Source organism: Colletotrichum scovillei (genome assembly GCF_011075155.1).
Source record: "Colletotrichum scovillei strain TJNH1 chromosome Unknown Contig00006, whole genome shotgun sequence".
NCBI lineage: Eukaryota > Fungi > Ascomycota > Sordariomycetes > Glomerellales > Glomerellaceae > Colletotrichum > Colletotrichum scovillei.
In genome coordinates this window covers 4537743-4561319 of record NW_023336264.1, presented here as the reverse complement: position 1 = coordinate 4561319, position 23577 = coordinate 4537743, and the positions used below count along the sequence as shown (strand labels likewise).

The window sequence follows — 23577 nt, the reverse complement described above, 5'->3', positions numbered from 1 at the left end:
CTAATCTTTTGAGGAGTTCAAGACGACTAAGAGGTATGATTTGCGCTGTACATAGGGACCCTTGACGGAAGTTTTCTTGTCGCGGGAAACGAATAAATGCCACCACATACTCGTGGGATGGTTCAGCCAGTTTCTTTGGCCAGGTCTGTGGAACTTGTTGGTCCATTTAGCAGTCTGCCAAGCCAACCGCAGAATTGGTAGAAGACGCACGATACCAGAGACTTTGTTTGCTTCGGCGGATCCAGGGGCGATGACACCTGGCTTGTCAGTATTGTTGGGGATGTTGGCGGGCTTCCTCGGGAGGTCTGGCTCTTGACAAAGCCAGAGTTGTCAGCGAGAGATCTGGGTAAGACTGCGTGACTACTGAAACTCTACGACAAGCACGCATCTCCCACGCCTGATGTCTGTCAAACCCATCCATCTGCACAACTAAACTCACTCTGGATACGCTGGCGATGACCTGAGCCTCCGGGTGATGGTTCAAAGCTAGCGACGTGTCAAACGAGCAACAACTTACCGGAAGACTTGCTCGCTATCATCCAACACGGGAAGAGGAGGGCAAAGAGAACGATCCTCGCCGTGGAAGACCAGGGCCCACGGACCTGGCATACGTGACTAATTGATTCATTCCCGCGACAACATCATTTGTATGCCGAAAGAGGGTTCTCGGCCTTGAAAGCCAGCGAGCCGCGTATCTACATCGATCTGCGCTTTCCGTTGCGACCACGGCGAGGGATGGATCTCACCCAGCATGGGGGCGCGTGTGGATTGCTGTCGCGCTCCCGTCCGATAATTGGGACGTTTCCCAGTATGTAACGGCTTGAACGAGAAAGTTGCTCTGCAAACGCGACGCCCTGGAGAGTATAGCGAACTCGAATGATATTCCTAACCCCGTGTTTTCGTTTGCCACCCACCTAGATGCCCCTTGCAGATCCGTTCCGCTGGTCGTTGCGTCCTAACCTAACCTCCGATCCTGACCTCTGAGCCTAATCTCTGATCCTAACAAATTCCATATACCATACATCTAATCCTATCACTAACCCTAACCTGCATCACATGCCTCCATCTCTGTCTCAATCCAGCTCGGCACATCTACCGCGTGGCCCTTGTGTCGGGGTTTCTCAGACTCGCCAAACTCTGTGAATGAGCGCCAAAGCCACGCCCCTACGACAAGGAAAGCTTCCATCCAAACTTATCAATAATCTCCTGCCAGTCTTGATCCGTAGACGTTGCACCACCGCCGTCAAAATCCCGCGTCTGCCAGATTGTCCAGACGACCCTCTTCACCGTCGAGATATTGCTAATGGGCCATTTGCTATCCAGCATGTTAAACAGGTCAAGAACAGCCTTGCGGTGTTCGTCACTGGAACTGACACACCCGGCGATGAACAGCGGCCACATGGGGAATGATCGCCTCGGCTGGTCCTCAACAATCACCTCGCCAAGACGATCCAACAGCGTCTGCAACAGCTGCGGAATCGCCCGAGTCCGTACGGTAGCGCCGTACACCGTCAGCTGGAGGTAGATCAGAGCAGCGGACCTGAAGCACTCGGCGCTCTTGACGAGGTAGTCGTCGTGCGTGCTCTCGGCAGAAAAGTCCAACTCCCGAATACGTCTCTCGAGACGTGATCCCTCCTCTGAGTATCCGCCATCCTTTCGAGCCCCTGCTGAGATCATGCTAATTAACTGAACCAGCTCCATCGAACAGCCGATCTGGGGATCAATGGTCCGGAACGTCCCTTGACCTGGCAGGAGCCGTTCGAGGCGTTGGATGGCCTCGTCACAGTCGTCAGCCTGTCCATCAGGGTGCGGCGCTTTGCATCCGGTTGTCTTCATCAAGATGTATCGAAACCGAAAATACTGAAGAACGAGGGCGGCACACTCAGGCGTAATCCAGTCTCCGTGGGCGTCCATGATGGCTAGAGCACCCCGCAGATGCCTCAGCCACGACGGGCGAGACCCCTCGGCTATCTCCAGGGAGGCCTGGAGCACACACGTCAGGAGGTTCTCCTCCGCCTCGATCGCGGTGTCGAGCTTCGACTGCAGCTGCGTCAAGGCGTTGATCTTGTACCGGATAGCCGCCCCGGCATAGTCCACCCCGTCTTGCGGGGTCCTCCGAACCATTTCCGCCGCGCTGAGTGCCAGGACGGTAGAAAAGAGAGGGCCGCTGCTGCTGAGGAGAATAGGCATGACGCACGTCCGGAAGAGGTTCCTCTCGCTAGGGACATACACCCGGCTGTTGCTAATGACCTCAAAGTCTGTCTTGTCAGAGCGGCTGTCTGGCGTAGACCTCGACTACTTACAGTACTGAACCATCATGCTTTCTCGTCCGCCAGGGAGCGTGCTCGACTTTGGCAGCCAGCTTAAAGCCGGCATGAGCTGCTCCTGAGACGACGGCAACACCCCTCTGGGACCATCCGCGTACTGCTGACAAACGAGAGCCAGCTCATCGCTGCGAAGGTTCACAAAGGAATCGCTCGCCGGCGACTCCAACGGCGCGATGAAGTGGCCAGATGCCACGGACAGGAGAAACTTGGACGGCGAAGACTGGCTCGACTTGACGTACACACACGCGACGCCGTGCCTGAGACAGCTGGCGCACTTTGGCTTCCCTTCATCGCACCTCCGCTTTCGCCGCCGACAGTCCAGACATCCGGTTCGGCTCCGGGTCCCGTTGCCGGCCATGTTTCTTGATGGGTGGGTCTACGACGTGGTCATGGCCTGGTGGGAGAGCCATGAGATCATGCTCGGACGACTGACTTGATGAAAGATGCAGGTTCCAACACAAGTGTCCTCCGACTTGACGCCGAAGACCCCGGTCCGCATTATCGGGAGAGATAAGGGGGCTCCGTGGTGAGATGCGGGGATGGTGACCGAGATTAGATAAGCACGCCGACGATGGTGCAGGGATGTGAGCTCGACTTTCCGAGGCCTTTGACTCTCGACGACAACGATAGAGGTCAGGTCTGTGGGTCAAGACAGAGTCTGGGGAACACATCAGAGCAACTGCCATCCCAATCGCCTTGCGGCGAGTTTAAGACTCCGGGCCCGCTCGGCTGGGGGTGCCTTGACTCGCTGGGTCGTATCCGTCGTATCCTCCAACTAACATGCTTTCCGAATCCGAGGCGACGGACTATCGGATGAGGGGCTGGAGGCTCTGGGAGAGCAACACCATGCCTTTACATCTCACGAGAAAGCATGTCTCAAGGGAATTCCGAAGATGACCTCGCCCCGGAGCCTGACGTGCCGGTGCGTGGCCAGAGATCACCTCCGAGACTGCAGAACATGACTGACACCCGTGTAGGGCGACACGGATTCGACCATCGGGAGTGTACGCAAGGTTCCACACCCGGTTAGCCCTCTACTCACGGGATAACAGGACGAGTGCTCTGCAACGACAGGCCTCCGAAGCTCCATCGTAGACTACCGCGTCGAAAACGGCAGAACATATCATCGCTACAAAGAAGGCAGTGAGTCGCAAACCCATGACCTCCGAGATCCCGCCCTAAACAGCGCTCAGAATACTTTGGGCCAAACGACGAGTTGGAAACCGATCGGCTAGACCTGCAACACCACCTGTTCCTCCTCACCTTCGAAAACAGGCTGGGATTCGCGCCTCCGAATGATCCCGAGTGGAAGGGCGGACGCGTGCTCGACGTCGGGACCGGCACTGGCATCTGGTGCATCGACTTTGGCGACGAGCACCCCAACGCGGACGTCCTCGGCTTCGATCTGTCGGCCACGCAGCCAGAGTTGTGCGTTGCGAAGTCCGTTCTGGCGATATAGCTGACAGCGGCTCCCAGCGTCCCGCCGAACGTTCAGTTCGAAGTAGACGACCTCGACAACGAGTGGATCTACTCGAGGCACTTTGACTACATCCACATCCGCGGCATGTCAGGAAGCGTGCGCAACTGGCCCGAACTCCTCAGAAAGTGCTACGAGTACGTCGCCTTCAGCCTCAATCCACTGGCTAACGCATCAATCACGTACTGACAGCACAGCAACCTCAACCCCGGCGGCTACATCGAGCTTCAAGAAGTAGAAGAGACAATCACCCGCGCAGATAGCTCAACATCCACCAGCGATGCCTTTTCCCGATCCCTCGCCTACGTCTCCTCGGCCCTGAAAGTCTTTGGATGTCCCTTTATCCCTCTCGACGACCTCGCGACGCTCATAACGGAGACAGGCTTCAGCGACGTCCAAGACCGCCGGTTCATCTGGCCCCTGAACAGCTGGCCGCGCGATCCGCACCTCAAGGAGCTCGGGTCCTGGACGCGCGAGAACCTCGTCTCCAACACGGCCGGCATGATTATGGCGCCCATGACGCGGGTGCACGGTTGGACGGAAGAGGAGGTGCACGTCTTTGCGGCCGAGGTGAGGAGGGATCTCGCTGATCGTGGGAATCACGCGTACTGGCCACTGTGAGTTGACCCACTGCTGGTGATGTTGGGTGATGATGTTGGGTGATGATGTTGGGTGATGATGTTGGAGATGGCGGCAGCAATACTGACATGCTATAGTCGCGCTATTTGGGCCCGAAAGCCCGAGGTGTCTGAGTGACCTCGCGAACCAGTACATCCGTTGCTTCGGACATTCCCAGACCGAGTCAACCCCCACGCCACCAACGTGGTCAAAGTCCCACAACATCAATCTGTCACATGCAAACACTTCTTTCAACTCATGTTCTCATTCAAGCCATCATTACACGACTACATAGTTGAACAAATACCAGGCGCCGCATGAGGGTATCCAAGCAAACCCCCCTACTCCAATGAGCCCCTCCGAAGCCTGAGAAAACCCATCCGGCCGAAAACGCCGTTTCATTAACACTCACGAAATCCTGAGCCTCCCTTTTTGTTTTGCTCTATCCTGACTCCATGTAGTGCAAAGTATGCTTCCAACCAGAAAAATCCCATCGTGAATCTGCAAAGATGCTCCCAAAGGAGTCTATATGCGAATGTGTAAAATGCAAGAGCGCAAAACGTGAGATCATGCGCGTTAGGCGAGGGTGGCAATTTCAGCTGCACCGTCGCCATCCTTCGTAGTCGTGTCCACACCGGCCGCCGCCCAGTTCATGGCGTCGTTCATGCCATCTTCCCCAAAGACATTCGCCATGAACCCATCATCCGTGTTGTTGACGCCCTCTGGCGGGAATTGAAGCCACTGATCAACGTCAAACTCCGTCCCCGTCATGGCGTTCCAGTCAATCTCCTCTTGGGTCTGCAGGAACTCGAGGTCGAGCGGGCCGGGCTCCTCGGTGCTGCCGAAGCTGCCGTTGGCGCTGGGCGTCATGGCCTCAAGCGAGGACTCGTGGTCCTTCTCGGTGGGCGGCGGGCTCTGGGCCGACAAGTCGAGCGCTGCGGCGTTGATGGTCTGCGGCAGGAACTCGCGCTGGGGGTTCGGCTTGTTGGCGAAGAGGGCCTCGCCAGTCGTCATGTAGGGGATGTTATCGGGCGGGGGCGTCTGCGCGCCAAATGTCGGCTCGGCGAGCTTGAGGTTCTGCTGCGTCATGGGCGCGGTGGTCTGCTGGAGGTTGATGTCGATGGCGGCCTTGCGGAGGGCCGCATCGAGGAACCCGGTAGCGTAGTCGGCGGCGGCGTAGATCTCGCGCAGCTTCTCCATGACGCGCATACACTGGCGGAAGCCGCGTGTGGCGCGGTCTCGGGACTGCGAGACGGGGTTCTTCATTTCCAGAAGATGGATGATCATAGCCGGCAGAATAACGGTCACGCCAGTGGTGGGAAGGCACCTCTCGAGACGGAGCTGGTGGAGCTCGGCCGCCATCCGGGTGACGTGCATCGCGGCGTCGCGGACCCGGAGCCGGGACATCTCCTGCACCTGCCGGGACGTCGTCGGTGCGTGGACCGGGGACGACGGAAGGAACTGCGGGCGATGCAGGGCCGAGATGGTGGTGTAGTACACCATGTGCAGCAGGGTGCGCTGGACGGCAACAGTCGACCGCCCGTTCTTGACATCGAGGGGCGTCAGGGGCCGGTACTGGCAGATGGCGGGCAAGGTGTCGGCCCAGGCCATGAGCTCCAGGTCTACCGAGGTGACGCTCTCGACGTTGTCGAGCTTCTTGTTCGGGAACAGCATCATGGTGCTGTTGACGGTGTTCTCCGGGCGCATCTTGTCGCGGATGAGGACGGAGTACTGGGCCTTGAGCATGTGGCTGATGCAGATGCACAGCTGCGCCTTGGAGATGCACAGCGCGGCCAACTCCCGCTGCATCGAGACGTCGCGGAGCAGCATGCACTCGGCGGGAATGATCTTGTTGTCCTCGGGCAGGATCTCCAGCTCAAAGTCGTTCTCCTGCAGCATCGGCACGTCAAAGTCTTCATCCTTGATGCGGGTGGGCCTGCGCATGCCCAGGGCGATGAGGCGGTCGCGCATGAAACAGGACCACCAGATGCGCTTCCACAGCTTCTGTTTGCGAACCGGCATGCTCGTCGCGGCCGGATCGCGGTGCAGGCCAATAGTGTGGGCCAGCGAAATGGCAACACCCATCCAGTGCCATGTGTCCTTTTGGTCGTCGGGGGTCTCGTACCAGTACGTCATCAGAAGCAAGGCCTGGACGAGGACGAGGCGATCCGACTCGTAGTCAAAGTCGTAGAGCAGCTGCAGACAAACGTTTAGCATGTGAAAGGGATGAGCGTGGGGGTGACCCCTGTCGCTAGCGCGGCGTCAAAGAAAGTTCAGGGACGGGCCACTTACCCTCGTCTTCTGGAAGAAGGCCTTCCTGGCGGCTTTCCGCGTCGGGTATCCCGCCTCGCGAAGGACCTTCATGTCGACAAAGGCGGTGGCGGAAAACATGACGGCCTGATACAAGAACAGGCTGATCTGACCGCACAGCCCATCCTGGGCGTTGATGATGGCCAGAAAGTCGTACAGCTCGAGCAGCGGCATGTACGGATGAACGTATTCGACGTAGGACTGGAGCAGAGCATTCTGCAACGGTAGCGCAGGCAGAGTCAGGGCACCCTTTGCGTGCAGGTAGGTAACATCCTCCTGGGCGATCTTGGCGGGTAGCGGTTTCACAAAGGCCGGGAGCTGACCGTGGAGGTCGGGCTCCTCGAGGGAGGCGAGGAATTGACTCGTTCGCCCGTCGCCGGCGCCGCCTGCACCGCCCATGCCGCCAAAGAGAGAGGCCTGGGCGAGCAGGTTGGACAGCAAACGACGAGAGTTGCCATCTGCTGACGCTGCGGCCGCAGCAGACTGCAGCTTGGTGAGCAGCGCTGCGCTGTCATGACGGTAACCCGATCGTTGATCTAAGATTCACAAGGTCCCGTGGTCAGCGAGTCGTCCCAAAACATTGACCGCTTTGGTCTGGGGTGGGTTGGATGATGATAATGACTGGAGACGAAGGCTGGCATGTGAATGTGGATTACGTGTGAGAGGCTAAGGGACGTGGGAGGGACGGAGCTGGGGCCGCGGACGGAGTGCGGAACGGAGGGGGGGGTACGCTGAAGAATCAGGAGAGACTTGACTGGACGAGGAAAGGCGGAGAAAGGCCCCAGGTCACGGGGTAGGAAAAGTCCAAGACGCCCCTCCACACTTTACCCCGTTCCGTCCCCTCCCCCAGTCTGAGCCCCCGGACAGGGCCAAAGCCAGGAACAAAAAGAAGACACAACAAACAGGGGGCGCAATTTGGATGTGCGGTGCGGAATTGAAAGATCCCACGCTAAGCAAAGTTGTGTTCCAAAAAAACAAGTGTTCCAAAAAAAAAGTGTTGCAGGGCCGAAAAAGAACTGTGCGACAGATACGAGCAAACTTACAGATCATGTGCGGAACGTGACCCTCGATTCCGTCTGAAGAGCCGCCGGGTACCGACAGGCCCCCGAGGACACCAGGGCCAATTCCAACGCCGATTCCGTTTCCTCCTGCAGATCCTGAACCAGCAGCAGGAGCAACGCCGGCACCAAGGCCAGACGTCGCATTCAGGGGCACGCCGGAGGATGCGGGAACGGGGTTCGCGGCGATGGAGCCGTTGACCGAGGCCACCGAGGCATTGCTGGGTCGGCGCAGTTCCGCGCTGCTGTGAATGTTGATTGGGTTTGCGCCTTTTGAGCGCAGCTGTGCCTCGGCTCCCACACCATGGTGCCCCGCCGTGCTGGCAGTCAACAAGTTCTTCCTACAAACGCGCCAAGTCAGCGGGGGTCAACTTTGCGGGATTGGGGTTTTCCCCATGGGCGTCATGTCGTGCATCCCCAATTGTCCGCCTGCATCGTGCCGAGGCACCGGCGAGTTGCAAGAACGCGGACTTCGACAAAGATACGGAGACGTCAAACTCACTTTCGTCGGCGGCTCTCCTGGACAACGCATTCGACATTGTCCCATCTGCAGTTGCCGCAGGGCGCGCCTTCAACCACGTCGCAGCGGACCTTGCGCGCGCGACAGCTCACGCAGGCGCGGGCGGCTCTGCGTTTCGTAATCTTGGTCGGGGGCGCTCCGTCCTTGAGGTCCGCGTCCGATGATGAGCGCTTCTTGCTCTGCTCCTGGTCCGAGGAGGTGTCGTTGGCGTCGTCGTTTTTCGGGTCCTCGGCAGCCTCGGCGGGCTCTTCCGTGGTCGCCATCGTCAGCGCCGATAGATCGGTGGCCGGCTCGGGAGCGGGCGTTGCCTCGGGGGCGCTGGTCGTAGTGGTGGTGGTTTCGGTCGCCATTGTCGCGGCACTCAAGCAGTCTCCCCTATTTAGAGACTGCTCGTTGAAGAGGCCGTTTGCTTACAGGTAAAGTAGAAAGGTGCCGTCAGTCTCGGGGATGGCCGAGATTATAGATCAAGAATCGTCTGTGATGTCCGGGGACTCAATACGTATGGAAGCGGCTTGCAGATGTAAGGGGCTCGCATATACGGGCGGCGGATGAGCTTTGCGTACACGTTGTCAAAGCTGGGGCGGTAGATCCTCGTCTTGAGGCGGGACACAAACGTAAACAACAGAACAAGGCGGAACGAGGTTGCGTTGAGATGAGCATTGAATGTTTCCAAGCCTGATACTAAATGTTGCTGCTGCTATGGGTGCGGACGACCCTTTGGTTAGAGACCTTGTGTGTGGTGTGTCTGGGGCGTTTGTCTCGTGATTTGGTGGTCGATGCTGTGTTGGGCAAGGTCTGGAATTGGAGATGCAAAGGACGAGGCAACATCAAGCTCGAAGTGTTTAGAAAAGCCGGAGCTACGGGCAAATGCTCGAGGTGGGAAAAGGGCAGCAAAGGAGAAGCGGGAATGTGGGGTCCAAGGGTGCGAAGGGGATGGGCGGAGGTATTATATTATTCCAATGGGATCAATCTTTTTGCAACAGACGGCCTGGAAAGAGAGAAACTGGGAACGGACTCTCTTTCTTTCGTCTGGAATTCCCACGAGGTATCCTTTACTGTGTTTACCCCCCTTGGCCTTAGTCCTAAGGTGCACCCCCTGGCGGCCCCCTCCTCTTTTGGCTCCTTTCACTCTCCGATCCATTGACGAGACTAGGCCGGGCGAAGAAACGAGGGAGGCGGAACACCCCTGCTCCTCCCCAGCTGCCCAGCTGCACCATTCTACACCTGGCAAGGTCAGGAAAAAGGCAGAGGGTAATAATTAAAGCAGGACCACTTCGACCACAGCACGACGTGGATCTCTGCGTACCCCGAATTATGGGGAAACGAAGCTAGCAGTAGCAAGAACAAGTGCAAAGCAGCAAAATATGGAGAAGTGGGCAAGAGTTAGTCAGGCTTGAGACAAGGATGCTGGATGAGACGGAGCGCCAGATTCTGAAGTTTGCGGTACCTTCCTTACAAAGTATGTACCACAGTAGACAGAGTACGTATCGGGGAGATTGTACGTACTCCACACGAAATACCTCACCTTCCCTCACCTCGATTTCGCCAGCTCTGCCTCTTCACGATGCCACGCCACGATGCACTTTCCCACCGAGATTGTCTGCTTGCATTCCCTCCCATTCCACGCCATGACCTCGACGCCCTCGAGCTGTCAAATCTGTCTGTCCGATGACCCATGACCTGCATCGAGCGCAGTGACACAGAGACCACGGGACGTTGTTGCGTTTTCCAGGCCTGCCGTTGGACCTTGACCGGGATTGGCCAAGAAGTGGAAGCGTGGAACCAAGCCGCACTGCGCAATCGCTGCGCAATGTCAGGGCGCTCTTACATCGTTCTGCATCGATGTGTTCCATTGGTGACGGCCACCGACTGCTTACCTCACGGTGTCACGGCCTGCAGAGTCGAGACTACAGACTGACAGGCGCTATGGGATTCTTCATCCAGCGCCTCCCCGTCCGCCACGGCGAAGCTCGCGTGTGCTTCTCCTGGTGGTGGTGGTGTTCCATCCCATATATCCTTTGTGCCACCTTCCATCCATCCGGTCGAGCCAACCACTGCGCCGAACATGGCAAACGAAATCTCACAACCTCCAACTCTATCACTTCCTGACCTCATCTTTGACACCGTCCAGCGCATCAGCAGACAACCTACAACCAAACAGCCGCCGCGCCCGCTGGCTTGCTTCGGCATCATCGCATGTGAAGCCAACTGCAGATGTCGTAATCGCAACTCCCACCATCCCTGCCTCCTTCCAGCCAAGCTTGCATCTTTGGCCGTTTGGGACGCAGTACGAAGTACGGAGCAGCTGCGAATCTCTGGGGGCTCGGGAGGGGTTGAACATGAGGGGCGCCGCGGCTTCCATAGTGGGGTGCCTGCCTCCCTCACCGGGCAGGTTATCACAGATCGTCGAGGCAAGTCATCTCGAGCACAGAGTCCAAACACCCAAGGGCCAAACTCTACTGCGCCCGTCAACTATCAAATCGTGACAACACCCGCCGGCCTGCATTCGAGATTGCTGTCGACTTGCAGTTTGCGGTCTCGTACATGAGGCAATACCTGATTTTCCCGCCCGTATGCAACTGGCGCACCCCAGCCGATCCTGCCCCGATCCCCTCTGCCCTAAGGTAAGCTACGTACTTTGTAGGAAACCCTCTCTTTCCCGTGAATCCACCCGCACTTGCTCTAAACAAATGACAGCTGTTGCTTCCTTCCTTCCTGGGCCCAGACACGATGGGCAGGCACTATGGGAAGGCGGCCTCTTTGTTCGTTACCACTTTCCTCCAGAGTCCAGCGTCTCCAGTGCTCCTACCATTTCGTGTTATCAACAATGGACCCATGCCTGCCATATCTGCTGCGTAGTGTGATGTGTCTCAGCAGCTGCATCACGTCCACCTTGCCGCATCGACGCTAGCTCTTCCATGTCGCCATGCTACGTACCGCCGTGCCACAGCCTAGAACTTGACCTTCTCCAGAAAGCTCACCCGGCCCCAAAAACAACAAACAGGCCAGCAGACCGATCTTCTTCACCGCAAAACACGACCTTGTTGTCGCTAGAGACTCGCTAGCCTTCTATCCTCCGTACTAGGTAAGGAGTCCAGAGTCCAGAGTCCACAGTCCACCTCCCGCGGCCCCGTATCCGACTGACCTTCTCCGCCAGATCCATTTCTCCCCAATCCCGTATGTGTCAAGACGAGGCCCAGACGACAGCAGGAAATAGGCAAAGCCTTGGCTTGAGGAGGCTTGGGTTCTTGGGGACCTTGGTGCTCCAGTCCCAGTCCCAGTCCCCGTCGCCAGAGTTCCTGGAATCCAAGGGACGAATCGTCATCCAGGGATCATGACCTCTTCCTCCACGGCCTCCACCCGAACGCAGCAACCCAGGCCCTTGACCTCACTCACACCTTGTGGAGAACGGCCAGCCGCCAATCACCAACCTGCAGCCGTGCCGTTGGCTGCCCAGGGCTGGAACAAGTGCCCTCAGTACGAATACCTGCCTGTAGGTACCTCGTCCACCGGGTCACTATTTACCAGAGTCCAACATCACTAACCAGCGCCAGCCTCGCGAGTCAGGTCCAATCGAGTCAGCTCCGGTGTGGGCTCCCAGGATCACGCCCAGACACAGGCACCACAGCCAGTCCACCTCCGCTCACCGCAGCATCCAACCACAGACGCCTACATAATCCTTAGCCTATCGTAACCCTCATTCCCCCAGTGGCCCCCTCCAACTTTAAAGCATCACGAGCCGCTCTGCAATTTTTCACACCTCATCTCAAACTGCACCCGTGCCATTGGGTCAATTGCGCCTACCCTTAGTCACCACTCGTCACTCGTCGCTCACCACCAACGGACCGTGGCCGATGCGGCATTCTGGGCAGGCGTCCAAAGGCAGTCAAGCGCAGCCAGCCTCAAGCGATGGGCGGCGTGTCTGGCGTTTTTGTGACTGTCTGAGGACACCACTCCAGCCTCAGGTTCTGTCATAATTCTGCACAACGCAGCATCATGACACCCGCCACTGTCAGGAGAGTAAATTGCGAGCAGAAGCCGCTGGAGGTGGCCCGCAGAAGGGGCCCAAGAAGCCGTGCAAGTCGGCTTCTTCCAAGTCGGCTTCTCAAAGGCCACACTCTCGCTCGCGCTTGCCCCAATCCATCAGGGTTTCGTCGTCTCGTTGGATCGACACACGACACACGCCCTTTAGTCCGAAGGAACAAGATGCACAATTCCCGATTCAATCGCTGCCGTAATCAAAATCGATGCCCTTGCACCGGCGGGCGCCCAATCACGTCCCATTCCACACCTGGAAATATCTCCATTCGCCCAGCTGGATTCGGCAACAGTCGGGACTGGGGCGTGGTTACCCCTGTCCAGTTCCTACATACTCTCTACATAGACACAAAGACGCGATCACGATCCGTTTCCACGTCCCGACTGCGAGCAATGAACGGTTTGGATGAATGGGAAACACTGGTGGAATATTCACCCAAGTGCAGCCCTGAACCCCGGTGGGCGCAATGTTTCGGTCAGCGTTCCACCCCTGCGTCCTGTCCGTCCAAAACCTTCTCCCGGCCGAAGGTCCCTGGCGCCGACTCGACGGCACCGCGTCCATGCATGCCGACGTCTGTACGTACTGTACCACCGCGCAATTCCCGTCCCTACATCCCGGCCACCATCTCAAAAAAAAAAAAAAAAGCCTGTCCTGACTCCGTCCAAACCTTGACGGCAGGTAAAAATGGCCAGCAGATGTGACGCATCAAGATTAAGCCAAAAAGCCAACGAGCCCAATGAGCGTTTTGCAGAAGATCTGCAGCGCCGTCTCGTCTCGTTCAGTTACTGAGTCTGGTACAGCCATCTCGTCCACCGTCGCAGGTCCTAATATCCATTGTCAGCTAGACCCAGCAGCCCCAGTAAATCCACCTGACGAAACACGCACTCCCTTTGCTCCGATGCCACTTGCCGGGCGTGCGTGCCTCTTGGTACGGAGTATGACGAATGCCGTATCCAATGGTTCAGACTGCCTCCGTACCAGCCGGCCAGACCATCCTGGATGTCGACCCAAAATTAGGGGCGCTTCTGAGCCTCACTCACCGCACTTGTATCGGAACCGCATGGCTAGTTGGTCATCCATGACTTTACGATAATGCAACGGCAATCAACGGTCGCGAAGGTTCCGCCAGATACCGTGCCTCCCATCGATACGGCACGCAGCCGGATCGGCAGCCTTCCCACGGAGCATTCGCAGGCACTGCCATCACCACAAGACATTCGGCACAAAATCTGGCATCCGTTGACAAGTCCCGGGGCAAGCCGCACAGGACACGAGGAGCAAGACAGTTTCCCCACACATGTGGAGGAAAACCGTGGGAAAACCAAGTCGTCCAATCAGCGACGAGGCCGGTAAATTGCCCCACCTTGCTGCGAAATCTCCACCCGGCCGGCGAAGGGTGGGGTCGCCGACCTGCTCCGATCCTGATGTCCGAATTCACCCTTGCTTGCAGCCCACCAAGCCGCAAGCTCACCCACACCATCGCTTGTCAAATCTCCAGCGACTTTCTCTTTCCGTCCTGACGTGTGCTCCACAAGTCACCGGCATGGACCACGGCTCCTCTTTTTGCAAACCAAGGCAAATCAGGGGAAAGAAGCACGGCAGAGCAAAGAGGGGCAAGACGGGGCTGGATGACAAGTCAGATAATGCGTAGATAACGGGTGTGATTCCGTTCGGAACAGTTATGGGCAGGCCAGGAAAGAGTCTCCGCTTGCTGCTTACAATGCCACAATGCCTGCGTCACGAATGGTTGGGGCCGCACTTTTGAATGCGGGCGGATCAAGAATACAGCGGACAGTCAGAGTGGACACTGGACGCGAACGCGCGCAAGGCAAGGCAAGGGAACAAAACGGGGTTAGTCCGCGCGGACCGTATCCGTTCGGAAACCTGCCTGGGTTGGTGGCCTCTTTTTACTCTTCTGACTGCGCTTCCGCTTCCGCTGCCGCTTGCCTTGACTTTTCCCATGGGGAAAACGCGGGACCTCCAACTCCACGATCTGATGAGCTTGGCTTTCCGTCGTCCGATACACTAGTTTCGACTCCCACTCGGACTTGTGTACTAGTGATCCATTTTTGCGCATTCAGCTTTTGTAGTTCCGCCTCTTGGGTGGTTGATTGTTTGACGGCGGCACGAAACATATTCCGCCTTCACCACTCGCACACTTCCTGCTCCTGGTGGGTTAATTAGCAAATGTGGTCAACTGTACAATGCATTGCCGACTATCGTGATATCTCTGCCGTGCTACCTATACGAGCTACGTCTATCCCATGCCAGAACCCCATACGCAATCTAGTCAAATGCTTCACCCAACACGTAGACCCCTCCGTCTCCGCGTGTAATCTACACCACAGCGACTGCATCACTTGCCCTCCTTCCCGACATTCCCAACAGCCGGCGCCGCCTCGTTAGCCTTGTCCAACCTCGCGAGCGACTTGGCGTCCAGCCCGGCGTACCACCGCCTAAGCAGAGCCGCATACCCCGTCTCCCCCTCAGACAGCTCCACAGGCGGACCCCGAATCTGCGGCAAATCATCACCAGCGTCCGCATCAGCACTGCTACCGTCCCCTCCTCCCTGGCCTTCGGCCCCATGCCGTCTGGTCTCGAAAACAGCCCAGCTAGACCCGTCATTCGCCCTCAACCCGAACCCGCTCCTCGTAAGCACCATGACGCTGAAGTTCCGTAACAGCACCGCGTCGCCCTGGTGAATCACGGGCAGCGCGGCCTTGTGCGGCCGGAAAATCTGCACGGCGACCGTCTGCGCGGGCGCGATGGAGTGGTCGGTGACATTAAACGCCAGCATGATGCCGCGGGGCCCGCCCTTTGCGCGCTTCGCTTCGGGCGGGTTCGTGGTCGCGACGGCGAGCACGTCGACGGTGCGGCCCGGGTGGCTTCGGAGGACCTTGAGGGAGATGCAGTCCGGGACGTCGGCGCGGAGGGATTTGGTGAGCTGGGTTTTGAGGGCTGCGGAGGATTGTTCTGTCGGTTGTGATGTTGATGATGATGATGCTGCAGCAGCCTCTTTTGAGGTTTCCTTATCCTTGGCCTTTGATTCTTTAGTCTTGGCTTCTTTGGAGACAGATTCCTTGCCCCCCTTGGTGACACTCTCCTTGGCGGTCTTGGGTGCTCGCGATGGTGACTTGACCGCGGTCCTGGCGGGCTGCACGCCCGTATCCTCCTCCGCGTCGTCCGCATCAGGTGAATCGCTCCTGAGCGCCAAACTCGCCGACCTACCTCGGCTCGTCGTCGTCGCTGCCGCCGCCGCCGCTATTCCTCGAACGGGAGCGGCAGCGGCGCTGCTGTGAATATCCGGCGTCGTGCGATCTGATAGGCGCGTCGACCGTCGAGAAGCAATCGACGCACGGGCCAGCTTGACGCTGGGATCCTGATCCTTGCTGTTGGTTCTGCGGTGCTGGCCGCGACCACCTCGCTTCGGAGCTGGCTGCTGCTGCGCGGCGGAAAGGACTTCCTCCGATGGGTCCTCGGCGATAAGAGACGATTGCGCTTCCGACGGTTGCGCCGACGAGTCTCGGATTTGTGATGACTCCTCGTTGATAGGTGAGGGCGCATCCGCATCAGCTTCGTGGGGAATGGCCGCTTCCTTCTCCCTCTCCACCTCCTCCTCATCGTCAAGCAGTGGTTCGTGGGGTTGGACTGGGGCCGCTGCGGGGGACTCGGCGGGGCGTTTGTCGTCGAGATGCTCCGCTAATTGCTCCGTCTGTGGTTCAGCGTCGTCTGGCACAGTCACCTCGGTGGCCTGCGTTTCGACAAACGACTGCGTGAACGATTCGACGGTTTGTGTGGCGCGTGGAGTCAATTGTTCGTCGGCTTGTGAGGTTTCTGTTTCGCCCATCTTCTCCTCAAACGACTGGGGAGTCGGCGTTGGTGATGCCATCTGTGTAGACTTGGCGTCCTCCAGCTCGTCCACGTCCATTGCGTCCTCGCTTTGTGCCTGTTGTGCGTCCGTCGTCTCCAGGGGCTCCGTGATAGTCGCCTCAACAGTCACCCGTGACGTCTCAACAACCTCAGTCTCGGGGTGAGTGTCGGCGGCGGCATCACCTCCCTGAGAGACTGGCCGCTCCTCGACCATCTGCGTCGTGGTGATGGAAGTCGTAACCGCCTGGTCGTCCTCGTACATCATCGACTCTTCGTACAGCTGGCTCTGGATGAGCAGGTCCTGGGTGGCATCGTCGAGCTCCATATCCGAGTCTGCAGCATTGCTGCTGACTTCGTCGTCGACCGACATGTCGTCTGGGTCGCCCATGTCAACATCCGCCGGCTCAACAGAGCCTTCGTCGTCAGATTCCATGTGCACCTCGACTGTAGGTTCTTCAAAGTCCTGGACTGTAGTCTCATCAGGAATCAATGAGACTTCCATGTCTTCATCATCAGATTGAGGCTGCGTCTCTTCCACTTCCATCTTGGTGATCTCTGTCTCGTTGATCTCGACATGATCCGGCGTGGCCTCCTTGGGTGAGCTGTGTGCTGTTGCTTCGACAGAGACTGTCTCTTCCACTGCTTCGGCCACAGCGGCCTCGGTAATCTCGGTGTGTTCTGGTGCTTGCTCCTTGGCCGTGACATTGTCGTCGGGATCGGCTTGCTGCACTTCTTCCGTCTGCCCAGGCGCTTCGACATTGCTGGCTTCTAATTCTGGTGTCTGACGGCTGACATCCTCGACAGGGACTTCAGGCTGGACAATTCCATCCTCTGGTTGGGCGACTTCAGGCTCGGCAGCATCCTCTACCCTTGCTTGGAGACTCTCTGTGGGGAGAGCTTCTGATTGATCTGGCAGTGACTGACCCGCAGCTTCGTCTGTGACCAACTCTTCAGGCTCAACGTCCTCATCTGGCGCAACTTGGACGTCGGCAACCTCAATCTCTGGCTCCGGTGACTCCTCAACAGCCGGTACAGCCCGAACGGGGCTGGACACCTCAGCTACGGGAGACTCAACGGTTGGTTCCGCCTTCGCTGCTGAGACAGGCCGAACGGGGCTAGATTCCTCTTCAACGACCGGGACAGGCCGGACGGGGCTGGACTCTGCAGCCATGGGGACCTTGACGGCAGCTCCCTTCTTGGTAGCGGTGACCGGCCGAACGGGGCTAGATTCTTCCTCAGTAACCGGAACAGGCCGGACGGGGCTGGATTCTTTAGCCATCGGCTTAACGGCAGGTTTCTTCTTGGTAGCGGCGACGGGCCGAACGGGGCTGGATTCAGCCTCCTCGACAGCCGGGACAGGCCGAACCGGGCTAGATTCCTGGGCCATCGACTTGACGGCCGCCTCCTTCGCAACGGGTCGGACCGGGCTAGACTCCTCAGCCAGGGACTCGACGGCCGGTGCTTCGACGGCTGAGACAGGTCGAACAGGGCTGGACTCCTCAGCCACAGGGGACTCAACAGTGAGCGTTTCCTCCCCCAGCACCTCAGAATCCTCGACATCGGTCCTGACTGGGCTGGACATCGCCTGCTTCAGCGTTGCATCGCCAGCAGGATCCTCGTTGAACGGACTAGACGCCGCCTGCTTCGGCGCTGCATGACCAACGTCCTCATTGAACGGACTCGACGGCACAACCCCCGTCTCTTCGACACCAGCCATGCCCTCAGACGGGGCCGGTGTCTGACGGTCACTCCCGGCATCATCAGCCGCAATCTCCTCCTCCAGCTCCTTTTCAAGCTCCGCCTCGAGATCATCCGACTCGCCTCGCGAGGTAGGCCGGGAAGAGCTATGCGGAACGCCCGCCATGTGCGGCAGCTTTACCGGGCTCATCGTCTCGAAATCCTCGCCAATCGACCCCGTCGTCAAGTCCGGGGCGGAAAATACTGCCGCCTGACGGGGCTTCGGCGTAGGTGTGCCGACTTGCGACGCCTCGTCCTCTTCACTCTCCGCATCAGACGGTTGCGGCGACGAGCCTTGTTGACTGGCCTCGTTGCTGGCACTTCCCTCCTCGCTCTCTTGATCGTCCATGTCCTCATCTTCCATTTCATCGGCAGATCCATCGTACTGCGGTATCTGTCGCCGAGGAGCCGCCGTGGGCTGTGGCGGTGGCGCGGGAGCTTCACCCTCGTCCTCGGAATCCGAGAGCAAGTCGATGACTACCGGTGGTCCCCCTCGCGGAGCAGCAGGCGGCGGTTGGTTCTCCTGGTCCTCGTCCTCGTCCTCGTCCCCCTCGTCGTAGCCCTCCTCATCGTAGTCCTCGGATTCCTCCGCTTCCTCGTCATCTTCGGGGTCCAGGATTTCGTCCTCTTCTTCTTGCCCGTAGTCCGATTCTAGGTCTGTTCCTGCGTCGTCATCTTGATTATTACTGAGATTGCGGAAGTGCGTGATGTCGTAGTCCCCGCCGGTATCGTCAGCCTCGTGCTCGGCTTCCTCGTCGCTCTCTTCGCTGTTCTCGCTGCTGCTACCACTACCCACGGGACTGCTCTCCTTTTCTATGCTTGCGGCTTCTTCGCCTCGCTCATGGCGTCTCTCGGCGTACGTTCTCGACGCAAAGTTCTCCTCGGGGCCGTCTTGGTCTTCCGACATGTGGTCCTCCTCTACTCTGAGTGCCTCTTCTTCCTCAGCATCGTCTCTCGCCTCGCGCTCGCGGTCTTCTTCCCATGTCTCGCCATCGGCGTCCTGAGGGCTGGACGCCCGCCCTTCATGCACTTCACCTGACTCTGCAGGCTTCGCGGGCGATCTCGAGTAATGTGCCGACGTGTGGCCCCAGGGTATTTGCTGAGGCTCAGCGATCCCGTCAACCATGATTGTGTGGTGGGGCTGTGCCTCTAGATCGTGCTGCTGCGGGTGGTCTTGGTACGCGGGTATCGCTTCTGTCAGCGGCTGCGACGTGACAACGCCGTCTGGGCCAAAGTGCGGCTCATCGAGGAACGTCGCAGGGTAGTGACCATGCATGGGCGAGTGATCAAGCCCTGCCTCCGGGTATGCACTGGGGTGTTCGTGAAACGTGCCTTCGGCGCCGTAGTGTGGCTCCATGTCGTGGCCAAAGACCGGATCGAGAGGCGGCTGCTGAAACGCCGTCGGGTACTGCTCGTGAGCGGACGTGAATATCGGCATGGGCGGCGGCGGTCCAAATCCGAGCGGGGTCAGCCCAATGTTGGGACTGGGAGGAAGATCAGACTGAACCCCTGAATCGATCATTGTCGACTTCGACGGCGTCTGCCAGTACGAAGGGTCCTGCCGCGCCTCTGCCGCCACCTGGACATCTCTCGGGGGGCTCGTCTCTTGCTCAACTGTCTGGCAGGCCCCGTCCACCATCGTAGGCCGTGACGGCGTGGCAATCGTCGGCTGCTCCTCACCCATTGATGTGTCTTCTTCCTCAGGTGCTTCAGGCTCGGGGCTCGGAGTTCGACTGGCGTACGTCCAAACGCTGCTGTACCTGCCCGTCTTTGGCTTCTTCTTCGCCCGGGCCTTTGCTCCGTCGTCCGCCTCATCAAAGATGTCGAGGCCCCCATCGAAAAGCGATCCGTACGAAACCCTAGCGCGCTTGAGGAACGCGGGGGACGCAAATTCGTCGGCGCCCAGGCCCTGGTCGGCGGATCTCTTGCTTAAAGGTGTTTTCGCGGGTGTCGCTATAGGCGCCGGGGTCTCTTCGACATCCTGAAACGATTCGAGGATGGCCACCGGTAGCTCTTCGGGCTCTGGTTCGGGTTGCGCAGGGTGGTCGACATCGATAACCTTGACCTCTTCGGAGTCGCTTATTTTCGCCTTTGTTGTCTTAGCAAACACCCCCTCCAACGCACACGCTCAACCTACCTGGAGAAGCACCCTCTCCGTGAACCTCAGCTGCCACTCCAAACTCGTACCGGGAACGCGCGTCTTGGAGTCGTCCGCAACGAGCTCGACCCCGTCCAGCGACAGCGCGATCTCGTCGCCGCTTCCCAGCGCCGCATCCGCAATCGCCTTGGCGCTCGAGCCGGCGAACTCGACGCGCACCTGGCCCTTGGCGCGACGCAGGCGGAAGTCGGCCTCGGCGAGGAGGAAGGCAATGTTTTTCCGGACGATGCTGTAGGGCCACGTGATTGTCACGACGCCCCGAACTACGCGCGTCTTGGGGTCCTGGAGCGCGGGGCTCAGTTGCGCGATCGCGATGGCCTCGGCGGCTTCGAGCTGCTGCTGCGCTGCGGGTTGCGGGACCCCAGACATCGCGTCATGAGTTTGAGGGGGACGCGGCGGGGCTGACGGGTATGTAGTCGGAGATGTCGAGCATCAGCGGGATGTTGTCGCAGTGTCGAAGGTGTGGTTGTGCTAAACGAATGTGGGATGGAAACGGTCGCAAAGGTCGATTCGGTAGCACCGCATGGTTCGTGGTGTGGATGGAATGTGGAACAAGGGAAGCTCCTGCTTGAGCTGCACGAATTGCGCGGGAAGGCCCCACACCTCTTTGGCAGAAAAAAGCAGGCGGTGTGCGTGACTGCCGGATGGGTTCCTTATCGATAAGCGGGGCTTCGGAGCCGGCTGGCCTTCCGGATCGTCGCCGAGTCACCTGACGATCTGCCATGGGTCGACCTTGCGCAGATTAACCTTTTGGACATTCACTCCGGACCAGAAGAGGCAGGCCATGGCAGACATGTCATTATTGTCATCTCTCTCGCCCAAGCATCCGATTGCGTTGGCTTTGCGACGTTGATGTAGGGGAGCAGAGGGAGTCCCCGTTTTACCCGCCCGGTGTCCACCACTCTGTCCGAAAGGAACCGATTAGGTGATTTCCCGCCGATATAACGCGTTGGCACCTCGTGGGTCCCAAGTCTGTAGTCCGTTGTTTAAAGAGCGGCCACTAGATCATTCTTCCGTTGCATAGCACCTAAGGTCATCCATGTCTCACAGACCATGACAATCCCGTTCACCGTCAAGAAGATCGCCATCATCGGCGCGGGGCCGACGGGTCTCGCGGCCGCTCAGTACCTCACGGCGCAAGGAGCCTTTGACTCCGTCGTCGTGTTCGAGCAGCAGGCCGAGGTGGGCGGCGTCTGGAACTACAGCCCGCACCCGACCACGTCTCGCCATGTACCGCAGACGGACCCCTTTTGCCCACAGGACCCTCCGCTCCGGCCGGGCAAGCCCGATGCGCCGCCCGTGTTCCCCACACCAATGTACGGCACGCTGCACGCCAACACGGTCAAGACAACAATGAACTACAAGGACACGCCGTTCCCGGACGACGCCTGGGTCTTCCCCTCGCGGCAGTCCATCTACAACTACCTGGTCGAGTACGCCAAGGACGTCCGCCACCTCATCAAGTTCTCGCACCAGGTCACGGCGCTCGAGCTCCGACAAGAGGACGGCCGAGACAGGTGGGACCTCGCGGCCGCGTGCACCGTCACCGGCCGCAAGTTCAGCGACACGTACGACGCCGTGGTCATTGCCAACGGACACTACGACATCCCCTTCATCCCAGATGTCAAGGGCATCAAGGCCTTTCACGAGGCGCACCCGTCGGCCATCCTACACTCCAAGAACTATCGCGTGCCGGAGCCCTTTTCGGGCAAAAAGGTGATTGTCGTCGGCAACGGGCCCTCGGGCTTGGATATAGCCCGCCAGCTCAGCCCGGTCTCGGACAGGGTGTATCTATCTGTACGACATGCGACTCCGCCGGACAAGGTCGAGCACATTGGGGCAACGGAGGTTCCAGAGATTGTGGAGTACTTGCCAGAGAAAAGGGCCGTCGTCTACAAGGACGGGACGGTGGCGGAGGACGTCGACGCCGTCATCTACTGCACCGGCTTCTTCTTCAGCTTCCCGTTTCTGCCCGAGTTCCTCAAACCAAATCTGTTGACGACCGGCAAAGGCGTCAGGGGTTTGTACCAGCACCTGTTCCTCATCAAGCACCCCACGCTGGCCTTTGCCGGGCTGCTGGTCAAGACGGTGCCCTGGCCGGTGGCAGAGAACCAAGCGGCGGCTCTCGGTGCGGTGTGGTCCAACGGGTTGAAGCTGCCGCCTGTGGAGGAGCAGGAAAAATGGGAGCTCGAATTGTTCAAGAGGCGCGGCGACAAGAACATTCACGTGCTGCTCGACGACGGAGACGACGGCCGCCACCTCAACATGTTGCACGACTGGGTGGCGGAGTCGACGCAGAGAGGCAAGGAACCGCCATACTGGCACGACGAGCAGTTCTGGGAGCGCGGCATCTACTGGCCGAGCAAGCAAGAGTTTGAAAAGCGAGGAGGAAGCGCGACGAGTCTTCGGGAGCTTGGCTTCGTGTACCCCGGTATAGGGAAATGGAGGCACGCTGCGCCGAAGCTTTGATGGGCCACAAGCATAGAATCTAGATTTAGCGAATGCAAGACTTCACGATTCCCAGGGTGAGCAGGATGATGACTGGCTGCGATCGCGAGATAATGGCGCAACGTCCAAACGCTGTCACTCCAGTGACATGGGAGGTCCAGAGCTCCCTTGACAGTATCCGCCGTCTGGAGCTCCCTTGAGAGTCAAGCTCAAACGACCCCTCGTGTTCAATCTGAGAGCTCCAGGATGAGGTAACCGAATGCAGGGTAGCGGGACAGGGGGAGCTGTCAGGCGAAATGGTACCGAGCGCGTTTCCGGGCCAGCGAGCGACTGTTTAATGACGACGGGTGGGACACTTTTTTTCAGTGGACAATCCGAGGAAATGAGCAGAACCGGACTCCGTACGCTGGAGTCAGTCGCGTCTTGGCCGTCTGGTGGATGGCTCTCGGGCAATGGAATGAACTTTGGCCATATGTCGCGATCTGCTGGTGCGTCCTGGAAATCGAGGTCGAAGAGGCTCCTAGGCATGCAAGTATCCCACGGTTCGACGGCTGGCGATGCATCTCTGTCCAATCATTCCGGGTGCCCCAGCTGGATGCGTGATAGCAGGGCAAATAAGGTGACCGCAGTGGGGGGATGATGATCGCCGGAAGCGATGGAAGCAGCCGATGGGCTGGCGCCACGCTCTGACTTTGTCCGCCTGGCGTGGCTGATCAAGCTGCAAAGTCTGCGCCTTGAGTTTGCCAGCTCGCCACTAGTGATGAAGCTTGCCGACAGCTTTCAGAGCTTTGGGTTGACATTCGTCGTCCGTGACCACGGCCGTGGGCCATGTTACCGTGTCAAAACATGCACGTCTGGCAGGGAAACTCTCTGCATCCGAGCGTCGAGCGACAGTGTCGTGCAGCCTGCCATCTCATGTCGTGGAGAGAACGTGCGAGGGCACAGAGTGGTGTCTGGAAGATGGTCAATGTGTGTTCACGTCAACCTAGCTGGGAACGCGAGAATATCGCGAATG

The 23577-nt window shown here is 58.7% G+C and overlaps 7 protein-coding genes across 7 annotated transcripts; 2 read left to right on the top strand and 5 right to left on the bottom strand.

Moving 5' to 3' along the window:
- Positions 1–814: 814 nt before the first annotated feature.
- HER10_EVM0008158 (uncharacterized protein) lies at positions 815–2825 on the bottom strand. The gene is made up of 2 exons (XM_035477690.1): positions 2304–2825; positions 815–2258 (listed from the first exon to the last, which is right to left on the bottom strand). Exons 1-2 carry the CDS (start codon positions 2683–2685, stop codon positions 1165–1167), a joined length of 1476 nt encoding a protein of 491 aa, XP_035332965.1. The 5' UTR covers positions 2686–2825; the 3' UTR covers positions 815–1164.
- A 373-nt stretch (positions 2826–3198) lies between these two features.
- Positions 3199–4560, top strand: HER10_EVM0012843 (TAM domain methyltransferase; the record flags this gene model as incomplete). Its single annotated transcript, XM_035482224.1, has 7 exons — positions 3199–3249; positions 3305–3331; positions 3380–3470; positions 3521–3755; positions 3804–3941; positions 4002–4421; positions 4521–4560. The coding sequence occupies 7 exons, from the start codon at positions 3199–3201 to the stop codon at positions 4558–4560; spliced, it is 1002 nt and encodes a 333-aa protein (XP_035333558.1).
- Positions 4561–4998: 438 nt separating this feature from the next.
- On the bottom strand, positions 4999–9254 carry HER10_EVM0000780 (fungal specific transcription factor domain-containing protein; the record flags this gene model as incomplete). The annotated part of the gene is made up of 4 exons (XM_035470548.1): positions 8293–9254; positions 7776–8131; positions 6715–7268; positions 4999–6618 (listed from the first exon to the last, which is right to left on the bottom strand). The coding sequence occupies exons 1-4, from the start codon at positions 8658–8660 to the stop codon at positions 4999–5001; spliced, it is 2898 nt and encodes a 965-aa protein (XP_035332083.1). The 5' UTR covers positions 8661–9254.
- A 5451-nt stretch (positions 9255–14705) lies between these two features.
- Positions 14706–15146, bottom strand: HER10_EVM0004103 (uncharacterized protein; the record flags this gene model as incomplete). The annotated part of the gene is made up of 1 exon (XM_035473757.1): positions 14706–15146. One exon carries the CDS (start codon positions 15144–15146, stop codon positions 14706–14708), a length of 441 nt encoding a protein of 146 aa, XP_035332461.1.
- Positions 15147–15610: 464 nt separating this feature from the next.
- Positions 15611–15970, bottom strand: HER10_EVM0004809 (uncharacterized protein; the record flags this gene model as incomplete). Its single annotated transcript, XM_035474441.1, has 1 exon — positions 15611–15970. One exon carries the CDS (start codon positions 15968–15970, stop codon positions 15611–15613), a length of 360 nt encoding a protein of 119 aa, XP_035332539.1.
- Positions 15971–19665: 3695 nt separating this feature from the next.
- HER10_EVM0003049 (uncharacterized protein) lies at positions 19666–20483 on the bottom strand (the record flags this gene model as incomplete). Its single annotated transcript, XM_035472736.1, has 3 exons — positions 19666–19753; positions 19843–20045; positions 20094–20483. The coding sequence occupies 3 exons, from the start codon at positions 20481–20483 to the stop codon at positions 19666–19668; spliced, it is 681 nt and encodes a 226-aa protein (XP_035332356.1).
- Positions 20484–21167: 684 nt separating this feature from the next.
- On the top strand, positions 21168–22583 carry HER10_EVM0007104 (thiol-specific monooxygenase; the record flags this gene model as incomplete). The annotated part of the gene is made up of 1 exon (XM_035476670.1): positions 21168–22583. One exon carries the CDS (start codon positions 21168–21170, stop codon positions 22581–22583), a length of 1416 nt encoding a protein of 471 aa, XP_035332837.1.
- Between the last annotated feature and the right edge of the window lie 994 nt (positions 22584–23577).

Excerpts from the sequence above, each read along its gene's own strand:
- HER10_EVM0008158 (XM_035477690.1), bottom strand. The coding sequence starts at position 2,685 with ATGGCCGGCAACGGGACCCGGAGCCGAACCGGATGTCTGGACTGTCGG. Across the intron at positions 2,259-2,303 it reads AAGCATGATGGTTCAGTACT|ACTTTGAGGTCATTAGCAAC; the intron begins GTAAGTAGTCGA and ends CTGACAAGACAG.